The sequence below is a fragment of the Micromys minutus genome (genome assembly GCF_963924665.1).
Source record: "Micromys minutus genome assembly, chromosome: 12".
NCBI classification, from domain to species: Eukaryota; Metazoa; Chordata; class Mammalia; order Rodentia; family Muridae; genus Micromys; species Micromys minutus.
The window spans coordinates 13,380,871-13,400,868 of record NC_137981.1 but is presented as its reverse complement, the minus strand read 5'-3'; the positions used below and the strand labels follow the sequence as shown (position 1 = coordinate 13,400,868).

Sequence of the window (19,998 nt, the reverse complement as noted above, 5' to 3'; positions counted from 1 at the left end):
CAGTCAGTGCTCTTAACCGATGAGCCGTCTCTCCACCCACACACACACACACACACACACACACACACACACACACCCTAAGGTTAAAACTACAATGCCATCACTTCACACACTTGTATTTCCTTATGTCTCCTCCCTCCCACCCCCTGAGAAGAGAGGTGTTTCCTGTATATCCCCAGTGGCTGAGAGGCGCACTGGAAGTGCTTGTTGAACTGGATGGATGGCAGCCAGATTACCCTACGTTCTGGATGTATCCCCTGAGCCTAAAGGTAGGTGTGGAGCACCTTGCACACTTTATCTCGGAGCAGCAAACTGACAAAGTGATGCTTGTTAGCCACCAAAAGTTCAGTGACAGAAATGACGTGTGTAGAAACCAATGTAGCGCAGCACAGTAAGACGGGGCTGGGACACTAGAGTTCAAGGCAGCACAGTAAGACGGGGCTGGGACACTAGAGTTCAAGGCAGCACAGTAAGATGGGGCTGGGACACTAGAGTTCAAGGCAGCACACTAAGACGGGGCTGGGATACTAGAGTTCAAGGCAGCACACTAAGACGGGGCTGGGGACACTAGAGTTCAAGGCAGCAGAAGTCCGGGTTGCATCACGGGACAGAGGCAGGCAGATCTCTGTTAGTTCGAGGCCAACCTAGTTTACAGAGCAAGTTGGAAGAAAGCCAGGGCTACATAGAGAAACTCTTGTCTTGAAAATGAAAAAGGAAAAAAGAAAAAAGATAGGGATTGGGCTAGGTTCCTTAATCCTTGTGTTGTTATGTTTAAGTGTTCGTGTGTGTGTGTGTGTGTGTATGTGTGTGCGCGCGCGTTCATGCACAAGCGCACACACCTGAGTATATTTTGTATACCTCATTCATGCAAGAGCCTGAGGAAGTCAGCAAAGGGCATGAGATTTTCACCAACTAGAGTTACAGATGGTGGTGAGAAGCCTTGGAGAAATCAAACCTGGACCCTCTGCAAAGGAAGGGGTGTTTCTAACAACGGAGCCACCTCTGCCTCCCTCGGTTCTGTTTCTTTGAGGCAGGGTCTCACTATGTAGAACTGACTGTTCTGGAACTAACTATGCAGACAAGGCTGGCCTTGAACTCACAGAGATCTGCTTCTGCCTCCCTAGTGCTGGAATTAAAGGGCATGCCACCACACCCTGCTTGCTGTATTTTTTATTTTATTTTATTTTATTTTATTTTCGGAGATACGGCCTCAGCTAGCCCAAGCTGAAGTCACCATACAGCTCAGGCTGGACTTGAACTGACAGTCTTCCTGCCTCAGTTTCCCACTCAGTGCTGGGATTGTATGTATGTCGGTTTACTCAGCCTCTCAATCACTTTTGGCTGTGGCCATGTATGTTGTAAATATAGGGCAACTGAAATGACAAATACTGTACTTAACTTAGCTAGAAGCCAGACATACTGGAAAAATTCTACCCTACTCTCAAGCTCCAGACTAAAGGGCTAAACAGCTCAATTGCCAGAGAGAGTAACATCCCAACCTAAGTGAAGCGTGGTGGTGCATACTTTTAGTACTGGCACTCAAGAGGCAAAACTGAGTAAATCTCTAAATTCGGGGCCAACCTGGTCTACAGAGAAAGTTCCAGGACAACCAGGGCTACACGGAGAAACACTCTCTCAAAAAAACCAAACAAATAAGCAATAACAAGTGTATAGCACCCACTCAGAGTGGGTACACCTAGACCTTAAATCATCAATAACTCAAGAGCTGAGATAGCCTTGTGGCAATTTTTGGTATTTAAAAATCATTGTTTAATCTATACACACCAAGAAAACTTTGAAGATTTCCGTGTTACATTTTGTTTTACATGTACTTTATGCTTATGGTAACTAGTAAGATTTCAATGCATACTATCAAACCTTTAAAAAGATCAAGTACTGACAAAAATATCATAGTTTTATTCCAAAATGCTTTTAAAAATCTGTACATGTATCTCTCTTTTTTAAAAATAAAGTTGTAAAGAAAAAAACAAACAAACAAGTAAATTTTAAAAAAGAAAGAAAGGGAAAGGAAAAGAAAGAGAAAAAGAATATGTACTTCGTTTTAATTCTTTGAGCTAGGCCTCAGGATGGCGCAGGCTGGTGTGAAACTCTGAAGGGATGAATGCGGCCCTTCATCTCCTGCCCTTCCTCCCAAGTACTGAGAGCACAGGAGCGCACACACCTGTTTTGTTCTTGGTTTTGAAACAGGTTCTCACTGTCCTAGCCTGAAACTCGCTGTGCAGAGACCATCACGGCCTCAGACTCACAGGATCCGTGGGACTCGGCCTTCCAAGTGCTTGGATCGAAGGCTGGTTTGTTGTTGTTGGTTTATTTTTATTTTTATTTTCCCTTTCTTGCAGTACTGAGCTGAACCCAGGGCCACACACACACACACACACACACACACACACACACACACACACACGTCAGGCCTCTACTACTGAGCTAAATTTCCACATTTCCAGCCCAGTTTTTACTTTTTGTTGTTGGAGGCAGGATTTCATTATCTCTCCCTAACTGGACTGTAGACCAGACTAACCTCAAACTCCAAGAGATCCTCCTGTTGCTGAGAGTAAAGGTGTGCACACCACTCCTGGCCTCTGTTTTTGCTTTTTGCTTAGAGCTAGTGTCTAAGTTGCCTAGGCTGGCTTTGAACTTGCCTCCCTTCCAAGTTGCCTCTTGGCTGGTTTTTGTTTTTGTTTTTTTTTTTTTTTTTGCTTGTTTGTTTGTTTGCTTATTTGTTTGTTTTTTTGATTTCTGTTTCTTGTTGAATAAAAGGCCACCTCATACTGTTTCTTGCACTTAGCACAGCACAGACCCTTCCTGGACACAAAATCGGGTGGGTGAAACTTAGGAGTAAGGACAGGTCCGATGCTCAGGTACCTTTCCTTGCATCTCCGTGTCACAAGCAGCACCAAGACATCTGCCCTTCACGTGACCCCGGCTCCTAAAAGATACTTTTTTTAGCTGTTGCCAGGGATAGACTGGGTTTTCTCCCCGTTTATTGGTCGGCTTAGCACCTTGGAGAAGTCCTTGTTACTACCCAAGAGAACGATACCCCATTGGCCAGGACACCTCACAATGCCATCGTAGTGCTCAGGAATCTCGTGATTGGCTCGCGACTATACTCCAAGAGCCTATAGCCTGGAACTAAGTTTTGCTGCCTGGCACCAGGAGTCATAGTTCCCCACGACGCGGCTCCCCATTGGCTGGACATAGCCTTGGAGAGTGTGCACCTAGTCCCGCTGGAGGGCGACCAGACCTAGAGCGAGGTCCAGAAGCTCGACGCGGACGGACGACGCCGACGCCGACGGCAGCGGTAGCGGTGCCGAGTTTGAGAAGAGAAGGTCTCTTGACAAGGAGAGGACTCAGACTTCCCTGTGTCTCTGCCTGGGTTTCTCTTGGAGCTCTGCATATCTGCCTGGACGCAATCCTGAAGGTAAGTCTCCCGTACTTGTGCTACGATGCAGACCTTCTCAGGGATGGCAGAATGAGAGGTCCCTAGCTCCCGCGTCTCTGGTCATCTCCTAATTCAATTCCAAAAGTTGGTCGTCTTACTAATTGGACTTTTTGCATCCACAACCACCACACCACACCCCCTGTCCAAATTCCTACTCTTCAACGGTGCTGGAAATTTCGTGCTCTCAAGAATCCGGATTGAGATACAAACGGGATTGGTGTTGGGCGAGAACCCCAGAGCGAAGATGTTCTACTACCCCAACGTGCTTCAGCGCCACACAGGCTGCTTCGCCACTATCTGGTGAGCACAGGGGGCTGATGACTATGCCAGGAGCCGGATGGTGGGATCCCACCTTCACAAGCCTATCTATCCCCACCCGCTCCAGGCTGGCAGCCACCCGAGGCAGCCGTTTGGTGAAGCGTGAATACCTAAAAGTGAACGTGGTAAAGACCTGGTAAGATCCAGAAAAGAGGGAGGAATCTCTGGTTTGGGGCTGTTTTGAGTGTTGCACTGACCAGGGTTTCTTGTTCTCCCAGCGAGGAAATCCTCAATTATGTGCTGGTAAGAGTGCAACCTCCGATGCCCGGGCTGCCCCGCCCCCGGTTCTCCCTCTATCTCTCCGCCCAGCTTCAGATTGGTGTGATAAGGGTCTACTTTCAACAGTGCCAGTACCTTGTGGGTAAGGCTAGACTCTAGAGGAGAGCTAGAGCCAGAAGGGCCCATGGCCTGGCTATTTATTTTGCTGTTCTCATCCACAGAAGACATCCAGCATATCCTAGAGCATCTACACCGCGCCCAGCTGCGGATTCGCATTGATATGGAGGAGGCTGACTTGTGAGGCCCTGGAGCTGAGGCCATCCACACCAGGCTGCTTGGCTTCAGCCTTGTTTTGTTTTAAACATTTGCCTGGACATGCAAGAATTGTGTGTGTGTGTGTGTGTGTGTGTGTGTGTGTGTGAGAGAGAGAGAGAGAGAGAGAGAGAGAGAGAGAGAGAGAGAGAGAGAGAGTGCCTTGTATGCATGTGGAGGTCAGAGGACAACAGATAAAGTGGGGTCTCCCCCTTATGTTAGTTCAAATTCAGGGATGAAATTTGGGCCTTTGGGTTTGGTGGCAGCACCCTTACCAGCTGAGCCATCCCACCCACCCTCAGCCTCTGTCTTTTCCATTCCTTGTTCTCCCAGACCTAACATGCTTCTTCCCAACTGCCTGGCCATGATGGAGACGCTAGAAGATGCCCCAGAGCCCTTTTTTGGGACGATGTCTGTGGATCCTGGCCTTCCTGGTCCTTTTGATATTCCTCAGGTAAGGTCACTCTCTTAGAACCCCTCAGAAACCACGATAACAGCATAGAAGTTAGTTGGTGTCCCTGTCCATCTGGAGCTTAGGTTTAGGAATAGGATGCTGCCACAGGTTTCCATGGCAGGCCATGGAACAAGGGGACAGCTGGGTGCAAGCGGCCAGAGCCTCAGCTCTTGCTTACTTAGGGCCAACCTGAGAGGATGGTTTCTCATCAGAGGCCTTCGGCCTCTCCACTGCTCCCCCCGAGACCCAGGCTTCACCTGGGTATGCTGGGTTTTCTTCCGTCTTTTCCCATCTCCCACATCTTAGCTACTATTCCAGCCCCCATTTCCCATCCAAACAGGTGATCCCGAATGCAGACAGTATCAACATCCAGGGACCCTTGGTACCTGGATTTGGGGGTGCTCATTCCCATTCTGTTCTTTTCTCTAGGCACCTTAGCTCCCAATCACCAGCCCACTGCACACGTCCCCAAGTGCCACGCTTACTTTTTTGCTTGTGAAAATGAGCACCCCGCCCCTGCAAGACTGGCCACTCCTCCTTCTCTGCTAGACAGGTGCTGCTTGTCCCTCCGGACTGAGCTCAGATGCCACCCTTTTTCATGAAATCATCATCCCACCTGAAACCAAAAGCAAATGACACTTTACTAAGTCTGCTTTGTCCTCTTCATTGATCTGTTGGAATTGTACACAAATTTGTCCCTACCCCCTACCCAAGAATCTTTTCTCTGTCACTGCCCATGACAACACAAACTGACAAGGCTAATTTGGGGGTGAGCTTAGGGCCGGGACAGGAGGGACACTAGGTGGTAGTGGCTTCTGACATACTGTTGTCAAATGGCACAAACATTTGGTTTAGGGCTGGAGGTGTAGCCTGCTGGTAGTGTATTTAAGATGCACAAGGCTCTAGGTTTGATTCCCAGTTCTGAAGGAAAAACACACATACACTCACACACACACAGATACACCACACACATACACATTCACACTGGATATGGTAATGTAAGCAAGTTAAAATAAGAATTCAAAAGTCTCAAGGAGGGCTGGTGAGACGGCTCAGTGGTTAAGACCACACTGGCTGCTCTTCCAGAGATCTAGAATTCAAATCCCAGCAACCACATGGTGGCTCGCATGCAGATAGAGTACTCACATACATAAAATAAATAAATAAACCTTTTATTTTTTAAGTCTGGGGAGGAGAGCTGTCAAGTTTAAGCAGGACAGGACTGGAGTCATGGCTCAGTGGTTATATGTATGTCCTGATACTGCATAGGGCAGGACCTCACTACCAGTCTTCAGCTACCTATAACTCCAGCTCTGGGGACCCAACATCTATTGCCCTCTTCTGACCTCCAAGGGTGCACACAAACATATATACACAAAATATTTAACAACACTTTTAGGCCAATCTGGGCTACACAGTAAGACCTGTCTCAGAAACAAACAAATAGACAAAGCTAAAATTCCGAGAGGGGAAGTAGACAGGAAGTAGACAGGAAGTAGAGAGGACTGCAGCGGGCACCGAATGTCTGAACAGAACACAGAGGACCAATGCTAAGACCTATCTTCTTTTCCCAATTTCTTCCCAAAGATTCGCCACCTTTTAGAGGCTGCAACTCCTGAGAAAATTCATAAGGAGGCCCTTCCAGAAGCCACTCCAGAGCCCAGGAAGCCTGGTTAGCAGAGAGAACCTTACAGATGAAAGGAGAAGAATCCCCAAGGCCTGAAAAAATACTGCTTTAAAAATAGCCAGGCCCAGTCGGGCCCAGTGGTCCACACCTGTAATTCCACTTCCTTAAGAAGCTGAGATAGGACAACTGCAAGTTTAGTACATGCCTGGCTTAAACACTGAGTTCAAAGCCAGCTAAGACTGGTTAAGGAAATCATTTCAACATCTACTTTTAAAAAGTGGGGAGGGGTTAAAAAAAAAAAGAAAGTCCCAGGTAGACAGTAATCCCAGGATTCAGAAAGTGGAGGCAGAGCTAGGCTGATCTGAGTTTGAGGCCAGCCTGGTCTACAGAGTGAGTTCCAAGATAGCCAGGGCCATATAGTGAGACCCTGTCTCAAAAACAAACGAAAAAGAAAGGTACTTGGAATACTTGCTGGTAACCTGAGTGGGTGTGGCTCTTAGTTTCCAAAGTTCATGTTTTTGCCCCAACAACTTAGAAAGAAGCAGTAGGCCTGGTATGACTTTCCTACCCCTCCAGACAGGACCCTGGTCACCGTACAGTCCTCTGAGGTCATCACCTTACAGGAGGCAGAGCCCATCCACATGCTGCGGATTGAGGTGAGTTTCCCTTAACTGCAGGGTTCCGTCTAGTCCCATTGCATCCCTGTGCTTCTGCCTCCTTCCCATGTCCCCGCTCTGTCCCTTTAGACCCAACGGGCTTCCTTAGGCTCAGACTCCAAACATCCACTCCTTTCCCTTCTCCGTAGGGAGAGCAGGATCTCCCAGAGATCAGCAGAGGAGACTTAGACCTGCTGATTGCGGAGGAAGATGATGCCATACTGTTAGAAGAGCGGCAGAGAGACAGGCTTCTCCGGCGGCGGAGGGCTTCCCCGCCGCTTGATGGTCAGATCCCCACACAGCCAACCTGAGAACGAACAGTGTCCTGTCCTTCTGTCTCTTAATTGTTCTCGTCTCTCTCTCTGCAGAATCCAAGGAAGAACCAAGGGCCCTGGAGGGTAATGGTTTGCTCTCCCCACTCTCGCCTCCAGCCCCTGCACAGTAAGAGGAATCCCTGTACTAGGTAAGGGGTCATTGCTAGGCAACGTTTCCTTATCAGCCTGTTTCTCTTCAGGGTTGAAGGGATAAGAGAACCACTTCCAGGCCAGGTCTTCCCTCCTGAGGTACAGAAGATGACAGGCTGGGAGCCTAGGACCCTACTCACTGGTAAGTGTCCATCACTGGGTCCTCTGAGAATACTTGCACAGTTGCAGAGACAAAAGCCTGTACCTCTGGGTAGCTTCTTGTGTTGGTAGCTGTAAGAGTGAAGGCTAGTCTAGTGTGGAGCTTGTATCTGTAGCCCAGTCACTCCAGAAGCTGGGGTTGAGGCAGGATTGCTATACACTTGAAGCCAATTTGGGCAATAGTACCAGACCTTGTCTTAAAGGGGAAAAAAAAAGCCAAAGTAGTGAGGGCTTGTGGGTGTTGTTGCAGAGGTGACCCCACCTCAGGAGCTGCGTCTGCCTGCCCCACCGAGTATAGAGGTGAGTAGGTTCTTCCCCAAGCCTCCTTTTTACTTTCCCCTCCTACATACTTGTCCTTAACCTCAGGGCCATTACTAGTGTAGGAGGATTCTGCCTCTATCAGTAAAAGATCCCTTTCCCTCCCTCAGAGTATGGCTCACCTCCCTATAGGTGTAAGTTTGAGTAAGGGCCTTACCCAAGCTTCTTCCCCAGACAATTGAGAAGGGGCAGAGTGTGGGCCCACTGGTAGTTTACTGAGAAGAGGAGCACAGCCTGACTCTTGCCTTCCTTCCTACTCCAGAAGAGGCCCTCATCTCCTCAGAGGCCACTTCCCCGCCGGCGCCGGCGCCAGTTATTATTCTGGGACAAGGAGACCCAGATCTCCCGGGAGAAGTTTGAGGAACAACTACAGACCGGAGCTAACTGCAGGGAGTATGTGAGTACATCCCAGGTTTCCCCAGGGAGCAGAGGAATGCAGGTCTGGCTGGACTTCTGAACTCCTACAAACAATGGGAATCTGCCCCCAAAAGGCCCTATTTCCTAGAAGTGAGGGTGTGTGGGCCTGCATACACCCAGACACCAGATTACCTACCTCTTTAGCCTCAACACCGGGGCGGGGGTCCTGGGAGCAATAGCAAAGGAGGGGCAGGAAGAAGTGGCTCTCTCATAAAAGGGCTGCTGGCCTCCTACCATTTTGCAGCCAGTGATCCAGCCTCCCAAGAGGATGTTCACAAGCCCAGTGGAGCTCTTCAGAAGCCCAACTCTCTGTAAGAATGTCAAAACTGGAGAAGGCGGGAGCTTCAGATCCTGGAATCTTCCGTCTCATGATTGAAACGGATTTCCTTTGTTGTCAGCTGGCTGGTTACCCCCAGAACTACTCGCTCTATGGAGCCACTGTGCCCAGGTACCCCCAAGAATGCTCAGACAAAGAGCACAACTGGAGATTGAAGAGACAGTTGAAGAAGATAGAGCAGAAGACAGGGAAGAAAGGAGAAAGACCGAAGCTCTGACCGAGATTGAGGTAGCGCCTCCTCTGTGCCCCTTAATCCCCCTCAGCCCTGGTGAGCTCTGCCCTCTGCCTCATGTGCCCCCACTTGCTCACCAGACTGAGACCTTGCTCTCCCACCTGCAGGTTCTGAGGGAGGCCCAGGAGCCCAGTGGTCCCCTCATGTTGTCTTCAGGTAAGCGCTTGTATGTGAGGCAAGAATGGAGAGTCCTAACCAGGAAGCTAGCACCCCAGTTGCTGAGGCCATTTCTAACAGTGAGGAAGCATCAGAATATTAAAGCATAAATTTGCTTCTCCAGCACTCCCACTTGGTTCAAGTCTGATCTAGACTCCAGGACACAAGGGGAGCTTTGTAGTACCTTGCCATGGCAGACAAGTGCCTCTGAGCTGTACCCTAACCTGGCTACAAGGTCCCAAGTCCTCAGCCAAGCAGACTCCCCTCAGCGCTCTCTCCCTCAACAGAGCTCTCCCTAGAAGCAGCAGAAGAGGAAAAGTCTCGTACTAGCCTCATTCCCCCAGAACGGTGGTAAGCATCCTGATGGTGCAAACTCACACCCTAGTGGCCTTGCCTTTGTCACTGTTTGGTTACCTGACCCCCTCCCTGACCCCCATGGTTTCCTAGGGCCTGGACTGAGGAGGGGCAGCCAGAGCCCCCTGCACTGCCCATGCTGCCTGAACTTCCTGAAGTGCCCATGGAGTTGCCCCCAGAGCCTGAACTACTCTCTTCAGAGGCTGTGCTTAGGTATCAGGGAGGGGTCCCTCCAGGGGTCGAACTAGGCTGTCACCCCAGCTGACAACCCTCTATCCCTGCAGGGCAATAGCCCAGGAGCTGCAGGCCAATAGGGAGCCTGACTTCAGCAGCTTGGTGCCCCCTCTCAGCCCCCGAAAGTTGGCTTCTCGGGTCTTCTATCTGCTCTTGGGTGAGTATAGGTACAAGAAAGGGGCAGGCAGGCCAGAGACTGCTACGACACACTACAGTCACTATAGTGACCTGCTTTCTTTTTTGACCAGTGCTGTCCACACAGAAGATCCTTCTTGTGGAACAACAGAAGCCATATGGGCGCCTCCTGATTCGTCCTGGACCCAAATTCCCCTAAGCATGTTCATTAAACCATATTCTGCCTTACTGGACTTTGCCTGTTTTTTTTTTTTTTTTTAAGATTTTTAATTTTAAATTATGTGTGTGCCTGCCAAATGTGCAAGTGAGCAAAGAGTTGAAGGCAGTCTGAGCCATCCAGTGTGGGCAGGACAGCGGCACCGTCTTCTGTGAGAACAGAATGCTGTCACCAGTGCACAGCACTCCAGCCCTCACGCTGTCATTCTGAGCATACACCTCTAGCCTTTGTGCCCTCAGAGCTAGTGTCCAAGCAGAAGACAAGCCACCTTTATTAGAGTATGATGTCACAGCTCTGTTTTTAATAGATCCAGCCCCAGAGACACCCCTGTTCAAGCAGCACGGTTGCCTTCCAATGGATAGTCTTTGGTAAGGTGAACCAGACCAGTCTTCGGCCCCTGGCCCAGCTGTAGCCTAGAGTCTTAAGTGAGGCCCAGCATGGCCTGAAGTTCCTGAGCTTTATCGTCTGGGAGAGAGCTCAGGGCTGTGTGGAAGATGTCGGTGTGCTGCTTGGCCAGGAACGTCAGGAGCAGCAGCAGTGCCGCCTTGGTGTCTGGGTAGAGCAGAGAGAGGGTCTGATGAAGGACCTGGTTCTATGCCCGTACTGCCCCAGGCTCTTTGAGCCCTGCTTGCCCTGACTCTCTCTTGCCCTTAGCTAGGACTGTCATCCTCACCTGGCGGGATCCTGTTGTCTGGCAGGATCAGACTGCAGATGCGCAAGAGCTCTGAAGCCACATCCACAACCTACGGAAAAGGACCAAGTGAGGTAGTGACAGCAGGGCTGAGAGCAGGTGCTTGAACCCAAGGACAGAAGCCTATGAGGTTCTTTGAACTGACACCCAGCACAACCAGACTAAAGAAAATGGTAACAACTCCTTTGTAGAGGTTAAGATGTGTAACCAAAGATGTCAGCTTCAAGACCAAGTGAAACCCAAAATCCAAATATCCCCCCCAACATACAGGAAAAACCTAAGACAAAGGTAACATAAGAACCCTGGGGCACAGGCCTCAACCTAGGCAGCTGGAAGTGCAAAATCATTCCCAAAGCAAACTATAATCTATGGTGGGTGGTGAGCAGCATCCAGGCTCCCTAGGTAATGGTTTTTTATCCCTGACCTCGGAGATCAGCCTAGGAAAGTTGTGATACTGGCTTAGCCCAAGAGAAGAACCAGAGAAACCCCAGAGAAACAAAAAGGGCTTTATGTCAACTCTGTGGACAAAAAAGAAAAAAAGCTATAGTTCAGTTGGAAGAAGTGCTTGCCTAGCATACATGAAGTCTGGGTTTGATGTTAGCACTGCTAAAATTATGAACAGTAATGCATGCCTGCAACTCCAGCACTTGGGAGGCAGAGGGAGGACACTAGAGGACTGAGGGCTCAAGGTCATCCTCAGCTATGCAAGAAGCTGGGGCCAGGGATGCAGGAGACCATGTCTCAAGAAGAGAAAATGGAAACAAGAGTGAACAGTGTGAGCGGGCAGTGGTGGCTCACATGCCTTTAATCCCAGCAGATGGGGAGGCAGAGACAGGGGGATCTCTATGAGCTCCAGGCCAGCCTGACCTGTACAGTAAGTTCCAGAAATTCATCTGGAAGTCACCAGGCATCAGTTACAAGTAACATCTACTCTGTGTACCCCTTAGGCTGAAGCCTTAGTTCCAGCAGCAGGTTTACCTGCTCAGGGTTGTTCTGGTGCAGGAAGCCGAAGAGGTGACCTATAGTGACCCACTCCTCCATGTCTTCCTTCAGGGGCAAGGCATGTAGCAGGGTAGCCAGCACCTGGGTACACAGAAGTCTCAGGCCCACATATCCTGCCCCCTCTACCATCCTTCGCCTCCCCGCTGCCTGATACCCCGACCTTTACCTGGGGCTCTGTTTTTCCTGCTGGACTGGCCATCAACAGACGGGCGAGAGCCCCACAGATGTTATCACGGACTCGATCATGTCGCTCCCTTGCCAGGAGGGGCAAAAGGAGGCTCAGTAGCTTAGGGAAGTGGCTGGTCCACAGTTAAGGAGTACACACACACATTGGTAGACTTCACCCTGCAGTAGCACCTCACCAAATCCCTGGGCTTACTTCCAACCCCATTTTCCCTCCTGCAAGCATAGGATACTCCTGAGCAGGGCAGCCCCCGTGCTCTGCAAGCACGCCCAGCCCAAAGATGGCATTGCTCCGCACCTCAGGGTCTGCTTCCCGGGCATTGTTTAATAGCACAGGGAATAGCCGAGACACAAACTGGGCTGAGGCAGCACCTAGACCCTGAATGGACTCAGCCAGTGTTCCCACTGCAAAGGACTTCTCTGCCACCGTACAGCTTTGTTTCTATAGGGGAGGTTGGAGGAGTACAAATTGGCATGGTGGCAGAGCCGGGAGGGGCAGGCACTGCATGCATACAGAGGTGTTCTGCAATGTTGGGCTGGAGAGCACTCACCGCCTTACACAGCAACAGTGGCAAGAAAGTGACGAAGAAAGGAGCGAAGGCCTGTCCTCCAGCTGCGGCTGCCAGAACAGGGATGGCCTCTCCAGCATGCTCTAGTAACATGGCATCATACTCTGCCTGTGGAGCCAGGTGAGGAACTAGCACTGGGCAGCTCTGATCACACCCAACCCTACCCCACTCGCTGCAGACTGAGCCGTTTCCAGGGGGGCTTTTTTATAACCCTCACTTATCACTCGGTGCCTCAGTGCCTGCCTGTCCTCTCAACTCCTCACTGCCCTTCTCCGATGAGGTTCGCATTCTGGAAATCACCAACTCTTCTTAGCAGCACTAGCCCCTGCAGGCTAAGCTCTGTGCACTGTCCACTCTGGGGCCCACGGCCTAGGCCCCTCTGTAACTCTCACCTGGTCGTCATCTTCATCATCCTCCTCCTCAGCGTCCTGACAGGCTGTCTGTAGAAAATTTATTCAGCTGAGCTTGGGCTCTTCCACCTTCTCCTTTCCACAGTGGTGGTGAGGTGGGCAGTCCAGCCTCTGACAACCCAGTCTTCCCACAGCTGCCCTTCCCCTCTCCCCTGCTCACCTTCTTCTGCAGCACAGCCTTGAGCATGTTACAGAGCTCACTGAGACGCCCAGGCGGCTGCAGGGTGAGATTGCCGCAGGTACGCAACACCCCTGTCAGGGCCTCCAGCACGGCCATCACCACTGGGCGTTCCCTTTCTACTTTTACCGCCTGCATGTAAGATGGTATCGCTCGAGCCAGGGAGGACTGCAGAGCTGGAGACACAATTGGTGGGAGCCTTGGTCAGGCCCTGCCACTCTCCAGGGCTCCCAGCTTGCAAGCGTCTCCTCCTCACCAGCACTGGTGGCAGCTGAAGGGCTTCTCTGACAGGCCTTGTGCAGCGCACAGCAGAACTGTCCCAGAGCTTCGTAAGCAGATTTCCGCACATTCATATGAGGGCACTGCAATGAAGAGGGCGGGTGTACGCCTGGCGCGTGCAAGCTGAAGCCAGCCCTAACTGCAGGGTGAGGATGCCACTACCTTACCTCCAGCAGTCTGTATACTTCATCAAAGACGGCATCCATGAATGGCAGGAAGGCCACACTATGGAAAGACACACAGAGGTGGGAAAGAGGTCCTGGGTGTGGTTCCCAGACCACAGAAGGGCTGCTGCTCACCAGGTGTTCATAGAGATCTCCCCCAGGGCAGTGCAGGTGTCTTCTTTCTCATCAAAGAAGGCGTTCTCCACACTATACCTAGGGAAAGAAGGGCAGGCAGCAATGATGGCTGCCAGTAGGGGGCAGACCTAACACTGGGGCTACGTCCACGAAGCCTACGGTTGGATTCTGTTTTTTAAGACCGGATTTCTCTGTGTACCTCTGGCTGTTCTGGAACTCAATCTCTAGACCAGGCTGCCCTTGAACTCGGAGATCTTACTGCTTGAGTGCTGGAATTAAAGGCATGCACCACCCCCTCTGGCTCAAAGTCTATATTCTTAAGTAGAAGAGCATCCCTCCTACCCCGAGATCTCATCAGAATCATCCCCCTCCTCTTCCATGTCTTCATCCATGAGTTCCTCTTCCTCTTCAGCTTCGCTCTCATCATCAAACAGAAGGAAGGAGCTGATCCCATCGTACTGAGGCTACACGAATAAAGGAGAGCATGGACTTGACCTCAGCTGGGACCAGGAGATAAATCCCACCACAGGGCCAGCCTGGCCTAACTGCCCAGCACACCCCCCCTCTGCTCACCACAATGCCCTCAGTGGAGCGCAGCGACAGCAGCATGAGCGTGGTAATCTGAGGCAGGTAGGGTCCCAAGCCCTCTCCCATTAACCCTGATAAGGCTGCAAACAGGCTGTACCTGATAAAGGTAGAGAGAATCCAGATGGTGCTGCCTGCTATAGACAGACAAAATGGGAGAGTCCAGGAAACCCCACTGTGTCCAAAACTGAAGGACTGGTATCTGGGATGGGGACTGTCAATCAGCGAGTGGGCAGGAGGAGAAGCAGGGCAGGATGAAAGGTCACTCACGTGCAGCGCCTCACGTCAGGGTCATCTACATGGATACATAGTCCTAGCCCCAGCTGACAGCATTCCTCAGCCAGGGGCTTCATGGACTCCCCTAGAGCTCGTGCTAGCACTCCCAGGGTCTCTGTGGGAGCAAGAGCTCAGTCAGCACTGAGGTGTGGACAGAGACTAGAGAACCAAGGTTGGCAAGTGGAAGGTGTTCAGGAGTCTACCCTACTCTCTGGTATGAAGAACTTCCTTATCAAAGGACGGCACCCAACCACCCTGGTAGAGATAACCAGGTAACCATCAGGTAACCCTGGCCTTACCCAGGCTCTGGATCTGCACAAGATGAAGGTCGTCGTGGCCCGTCAACAAGAATTCCCGGATATGCCCCATGACAGTTGGGAAGTAGGGCAGTAGGGAATCTTGGGCAGCTGTGGCTGCAGAATAGAACCCAACACAGTCAGAGATGGCAGGGAACAGGTCTGCCTAACACAGGCTCTCTGGGTGAACCCTTGGTCCTTCTGCTCACCAATGGCCCCTATAGCGCTCACAGCTAGCTCCTTGGTCCGGGCTTTGCTGGGGTTCTTCAAAGGCTGCAGCATACACTCCATAAGCTCCGGAAGGTAGGGCTGCACTTTGGGCCCTATGAGAACGTTTCTTCACTAACCAACTCAGACGTCCTTTAGCCTGACAGCCCGTGTGACCCTCCCACACCTTGCTCCCACCAGGCAGAAATTCAGGAAGATGCATGCTGTGCCTCCTTTTTAGCCAACATGTTGATCCCCTCCTCCCCGTCCTCCCCAGGCCATCACTACCTAGGTTCTCCACAAAGTTCTCCAGAGCGTAGCAGGCCTTGGCCAGGTGCTGCGTGTTTCCCATAGGCACTGACTTCAGGTAGGTAAGGAGCAGGGGCATCACCTCCTCGGAATAACTGCTGATATGGGGCTGGGAAAGAAAGCAGGGCCCTGGTCAGGCTTACCTGAAGAGTGCCAATGGCAGCAACAGCATCTGAAGGGATGAGAGTTTAAGGGACAAGGGTCCCCAGCCTCAGGTGTGGAGGTTCTCTCATGGGGTAGTCATCTGTATTTAGCTTTGCTGACCTGTAAGTTCTCTGAAAACTGGCCCAGGGCAAACAGAGCCGCATTCCGAACAACCTGTGAGGGGTCGCCCAGGCCCGTGCACACGGTCCGTAGCAGTGGGTGTAGCAGTCTGAGGGCAGGACAGAAGAGCAAAGTCTGAGGGACAGGACCGAAGAATCCTAGCCTCAGCCCCATGGTGGTGGTGCCACACACTTTTAATCCCAGCACTCCGGAGGTAGAGGCAGGTGGATCTCCAAGTTTGAGGTCAGCCCTGGTCTACACAGTGAGTCTCAGGACAGCCAGGGCTATTTAAAGAAACCAGTCTTGGAAAACTTTTTTCCTTAAAAAAAAAGGGGGGGGGGGCTGGAGAGATGGCTCGGCAGTTAAGAGCACTGACTGTTCTTCCAGAGGTCTTGAGTTCAATTCCCAGCAACCACATGGTGGCTTACAAATATCTGTAATGAGATCTGATGCCCTCTTCTGGTGTCTGAAGACAGCGACTGTGTACTCATATAAAATAAGTAAATAAAATCTTTATAAAAAAAAAAAGAAAAAGAAAAAAAAAAAGGCTGGCTCAGGTGTGGTGATCCACATCTTTAGTCCCAGCACTTGGAGGCAAATAGACAGATCTCTATGAATTCCAGGCCAGTCAAGGCTACACAGTGAGTCCCTATCGCAAACAAACAAGCAAACAAATAAACAATAAAACCAGTTAAGCTGAAACTGAGGTACAGGACTTCAGAGGATTTGCAGTCTTCCTCTCTAAGTGATTCTGGGACAGGAACTGAATGATACCTTTGCCTGATGTGGTCACCAGCACCATCAGATAGTACAGCCAACATCAGGAACCCCGCTTTGCGATGGTATGGGTCCTTACTCCGCAAGGCTTCTTCCAGCATGGGCATCTAGAGTACATGGCACATTATGAGAGCCCAGCGAGAGCCTCCTGCTACTTTCTTAACAGACCTATGGATACCCAAATATCCCTGGCTTTAAGGGACTGTACCTACCAAGGACTAGTAAGAGCAAGAGAGTCATACTTACCACATGGGGACAGAGCTTCTCAGGGGGAAGATGTAATGCCAGCATGTCCACAACCTGAGGAAATTCAGGTAGACTGTAACTCCTCTAACCTCCTATGGTCATTTAACACCCAGCCCATAATCCACCTATGATGACTGGTTCTATGTTTGTAGTGACAGGATGGCTTAAAGTTTAAAATTCTACCCCAGTTTCCCAAGTGCTGGGAGCTGAGCTTATAGATGTCTACCAGGTCATCTGGGTGTGATGGTTGATTTTAATAATCAACTTGACTGGACTGGGAAATACTTAGAGCATTTTCAGAGCCAATTAGATCAGGAGGTCTCCAACCTCAAGATGAGTTAATCACTTGACAGGTTAATAATCTAATGCCAGCCACTAGGAGGAGCAAAAGGTAGAAGCAGAGCTCAGTTTGGGGCCACATCCTTATGGGAGCTGTCCTGCTCTGTCTCCTTGTATATCCCTTCTCTGCTTCCTCCAACAATGTGAATGGTTCTGATTGGCTTCTTGGTTGCTGTGGCCTGAACCATTCTGTTTGGGCCATTCCTTTCCCATCACAGCAAATAGAAATCTCTGAAGCCATGAAAACCCTTCCTCCCCTTAAGGTGTTTCTGAGTTGTTTGACCACAGTGATGATAAGGCCAATATATCACCTGCACAGCAAAGTGCTTGGGAGTCTCCCCCATCAGCCCGATCTCCAAATCATCGTCATCAGAGTCTTGGTCTTCAGGATCCAGCTGACCCATGGGTGGCTCAGCAGCCATAATAGGGAAAAGGGCATGCAGCAAGGGAGGCAGGAGGCGGTTCTTTAGCAAGACCTAAGAGGGAAGGGCTATCTTTGAGCATCTTCCTAGAACAGGCTCATGAGAAAATGCCATCCTCCCAACCACAAGGAGGCCAGCCAGATTCCCAATCTCCTAAGCAGGAGTAGAAGGCAGGGCCAGGCCCTGAGCAGGACTAAGACTACAAATACAACTAATGGTGGAGACAGCCAGGTGGGATGACACCCCCAGCAAGGTCTTACCTTACTTTTGACTTTGACCAAGAATGTGAGGCAGCAGAGAATACGTACACGAATTGCTTCGCCAAGAGCCACATTCTTAGCCACCTATATAGACACTAAAAAGAATCAGAAACAAACAAACAAAAAAACCAAAACAAACAAAATATGACGGCAAATCAAGAAGCAGGGACAGCACCCATCTCAGGCTCACCTCCAGGCAGAACGTGAGGACCTCAGAGATGTGGGGGTTGATGATGGGTAACTCTGTCTCCAGCATTTCATCCAGGGCCTCCAGGGCCTCACAGGCCTTTACCTGTAGACAGGTAAGCCACAGGGGACTCTCCTCTAGGGGACCAGGGTGGGTGTGCCTCCGTTTTCCTTCCACAAGATCCCTCCCATCTGTCCTTACCTCATCTAAGGGGATCAGAGTCCTCAGTGCCGTAACGACTTTGGGCACCAACAGCCGTGCGAGAGACTAGAAGACACAAGGTGAGTTTAAACACATAAAGCACGTGTAGCCTAATCCCAGAAGCCAGAAACTGGAGGCTTCCTCATAGCATACCATCTAAGGATCCAGCCAGGCCCAGCTGACACACCATCCCCTCAACCCTTAAGAAAAACAGAGGGCAGAATAAAACTCTAAAGAAGCTTAGGCCAAAACCTGTAAAGAGCGAGGGCATGAAACCAAAAGATACAGGCAGTGACAGGGGTTAGGCTGTGACAGCCAATGTCCTACCAAATCATCTGGTCTGAGGTAACGCGCCACGGCAGTCAGAGTGCGCAGGGAGTAGAAGAGCACTCCTGGGAAGCTGACTTCACTGAGAGTCTCATTCAGAAGCTGAAGGAGCTCCTGCTGGTGGGCGTGGAATGCCTCAGGCTGGGAAGACACCACGACACTCAGCAGCAGAAGTCCCACCTGTCCAGAAGAAGGGGATAAGAAAAACTCTTACAGTCTGTCCTGCCTCTCAGTCCCTCTTTCCTATCAACAGTACAATGACAGTACCTCTTTTTCAGGGCTGTGGGCACTGTGAGTGCTGTGCTGAAGAAGGTTCATGAACTGAGGCCAGCCTTGCAGACCTTCCTTTCGAAAAATGGTGGCTGAGAGCTGGGCCAAGCTGACACTCACATAATGCCTGCAAACATCCATAAACACCCTTTACCACTCTTCCCTTGCAAACAGTGCCCCAGGCTCAAGGAGTGGCCAGCAGAGAAGCATCCAGGTGTGCAGTCTTCCCTAAGGCAGACCCCATAAGATGACAGCTGAGGGTGATCTGGCCCGTTCATTGGACAGGTGGAATTCAGTCTTGTTTTCCCCCATTCTCAAAAACTAGTTTTCACAGGCTCCACCTTCTAGGCCTGAATTAAGTCTCTGATTCCTACGTCCCAGACTGAGGCTGAAAAAGAAGATAGAAGCCCAGAGAGTATCTCAGCCCCAAATCAGTTAGGACCTCCAAGAGAGGGTGCGCCACACTTACTCTGTCTCTTTCTGCAGTGCTGTCAGGACCATGGACTTAAGGCTGGAAGACAAGTGGCAACGGCTTGGTACTCGGCCTGTCAAAGAGCCGACTAGGCCCGGCCCCTCCCATCCTAAATCTAGCTCACCTCTCCCGCTGCTCAGGTGCCAAGCGTCGCCAGCGACTGTTCAGCCTTCTGCGGGTCAGGACCGCTGCAAACTGGCGGATCTAGGGTGAGAAGAGGGAGCCAGCCAAATGAGAATCACTGGCAGCGGGAGGAAGAACAGATTATGACTGCAGGGGGCGGAGGCTGGGGCGGGACCGGGGGCACACTGAGGAATTTCAGAATTTGGGCGAGGAGGGGCGGGTAACTCGCCTGAGGGCCGGTCGCGGTTGCCAGCAGGTCGCAGAGCGCAGGCAAGGCAGCAGGGTCCCGAAGGGCGGTCTGGAGCTGCTCCGTAGCCTGATGGGAGACTGGGGGGTCAAGGCCGGGCCTTTCCCACAGCCTCCCATCCCCCCAGCCTTGTCAGGCCTGCCCATACCCGGCGGATGCGCTCGGTGTCCGGCAGCAGCAGCTCCTTCAGGATCTGTTCCAGACCCGCAGGCTCCATGGCAGCTGCCGAGCCGCCGCCGCCGCCGCCGCCGCCGCTACAGGACCGGGTCGGGAGGGGGAGGAACGGCACGTGGAGACTCCGACAGCAACTTCCGGCGGAAAGGGCGTTACTCTGCGTCTCTCCAGTCGTCTGGGCGACTCAGCTTGCTTCCCTTCAAAAATTCCTGCGGAAAGCTGGTGGCTGGCGTCAGGCTGGGCTTCCGTCTGGCTGAGCACTCGCTAAACCACAGAAACAAGAGTCTCGGCCTCGTGGGTTCCCTGTGCAGACAGTTCCCAGAGTCCAGTTTGTGT

The 19,998-nt window shown here is 51.2% G+C and overlaps 2 protein-coding genes across 2 annotated transcripts; one reads left to right on the top strand and one right to left on the bottom strand.

Moving 5' to 3' along the window:
• Nucleotides 1-3,704: 3,704 nt before the first annotated feature.
• On the top strand, nt 3,705-10,074 carry REC8 (REC8 meiotic recombination protein; the record flags this gene model as incomplete). Its single annotated transcript, XM_080926049.1, has 19 exons — nt 3,705-3,760; nt 3,846-3,914; nt 3,997-4,139; nt 4,219-4,294; nt 4,643-4,763; nt 6,351-6,435; nt 6,967-7,046; nt 7,196-7,331; nt 7,415-7,487; nt 7,561-7,652; nt 7,920-7,969; nt 8,250-8,384; nt 8,649-8,715; nt 8,803-8,969; nt 9,081-9,129; nt 9,417-9,480; nt 9,577-9,696; nt 9,768-9,874; nt 9,966-10,074. 19 exons carry the CDS (start codon nt 3,705-3,707, stop codon nt 10,049-10,051), a joined length of 1,776 nt encoding a protein of 591 aa, XP_080782175.1. The 3' UTR covers nt 10,052-10,074.
• A 237-nt stretch (nt 10,075-10,311) lies between these two features.
• IPO4 (importin 4) lies at nt 10,312-19,792 on the bottom strand. Its single transcript, XM_080926533.1, has 30 exons — nt 19,637-19,792; nt 19,471-19,557; nt 19,243-19,322; nt 19,116-19,157; nt 18,644-18,773; nt 18,377-18,556; nt 18,050-18,115; nt 17,852-17,953; nt 17,662-17,745; nt 17,291-17,455; nt 16,641-16,694; nt 16,392-16,501; nt 15,618-15,726; nt 15,333-15,462; nt 15,047-15,160; nt 14,841-14,954; nt 14,536-14,656; nt 14,254-14,365; nt 14,023-14,144; nt 13,681-13,758; nt 13,549-13,606; nt 13,359-13,464; nt 13,085-13,278; nt 12,907-12,954; nt 12,497-12,622; nt 12,179-12,387; nt 11,929-12,061; nt 11,739-11,843; nt 10,743-10,812; nt 10,312-10,621 (listed from the first exon to the last, which is right to left on the bottom strand). Exons 1-30 carry the CDS (start codon nt 19,703-19,705, stop codon nt 10,491-10,493), a joined length of 3,249 nt encoding a protein of 1,082 aa, XP_080782659.1. The 5' UTR covers nt 19,706-19,792; the 3' UTR covers nt 10,312-10,490.
• Between the last annotated feature and the right edge of the window lie 206 nt (nt 19,793-19,998).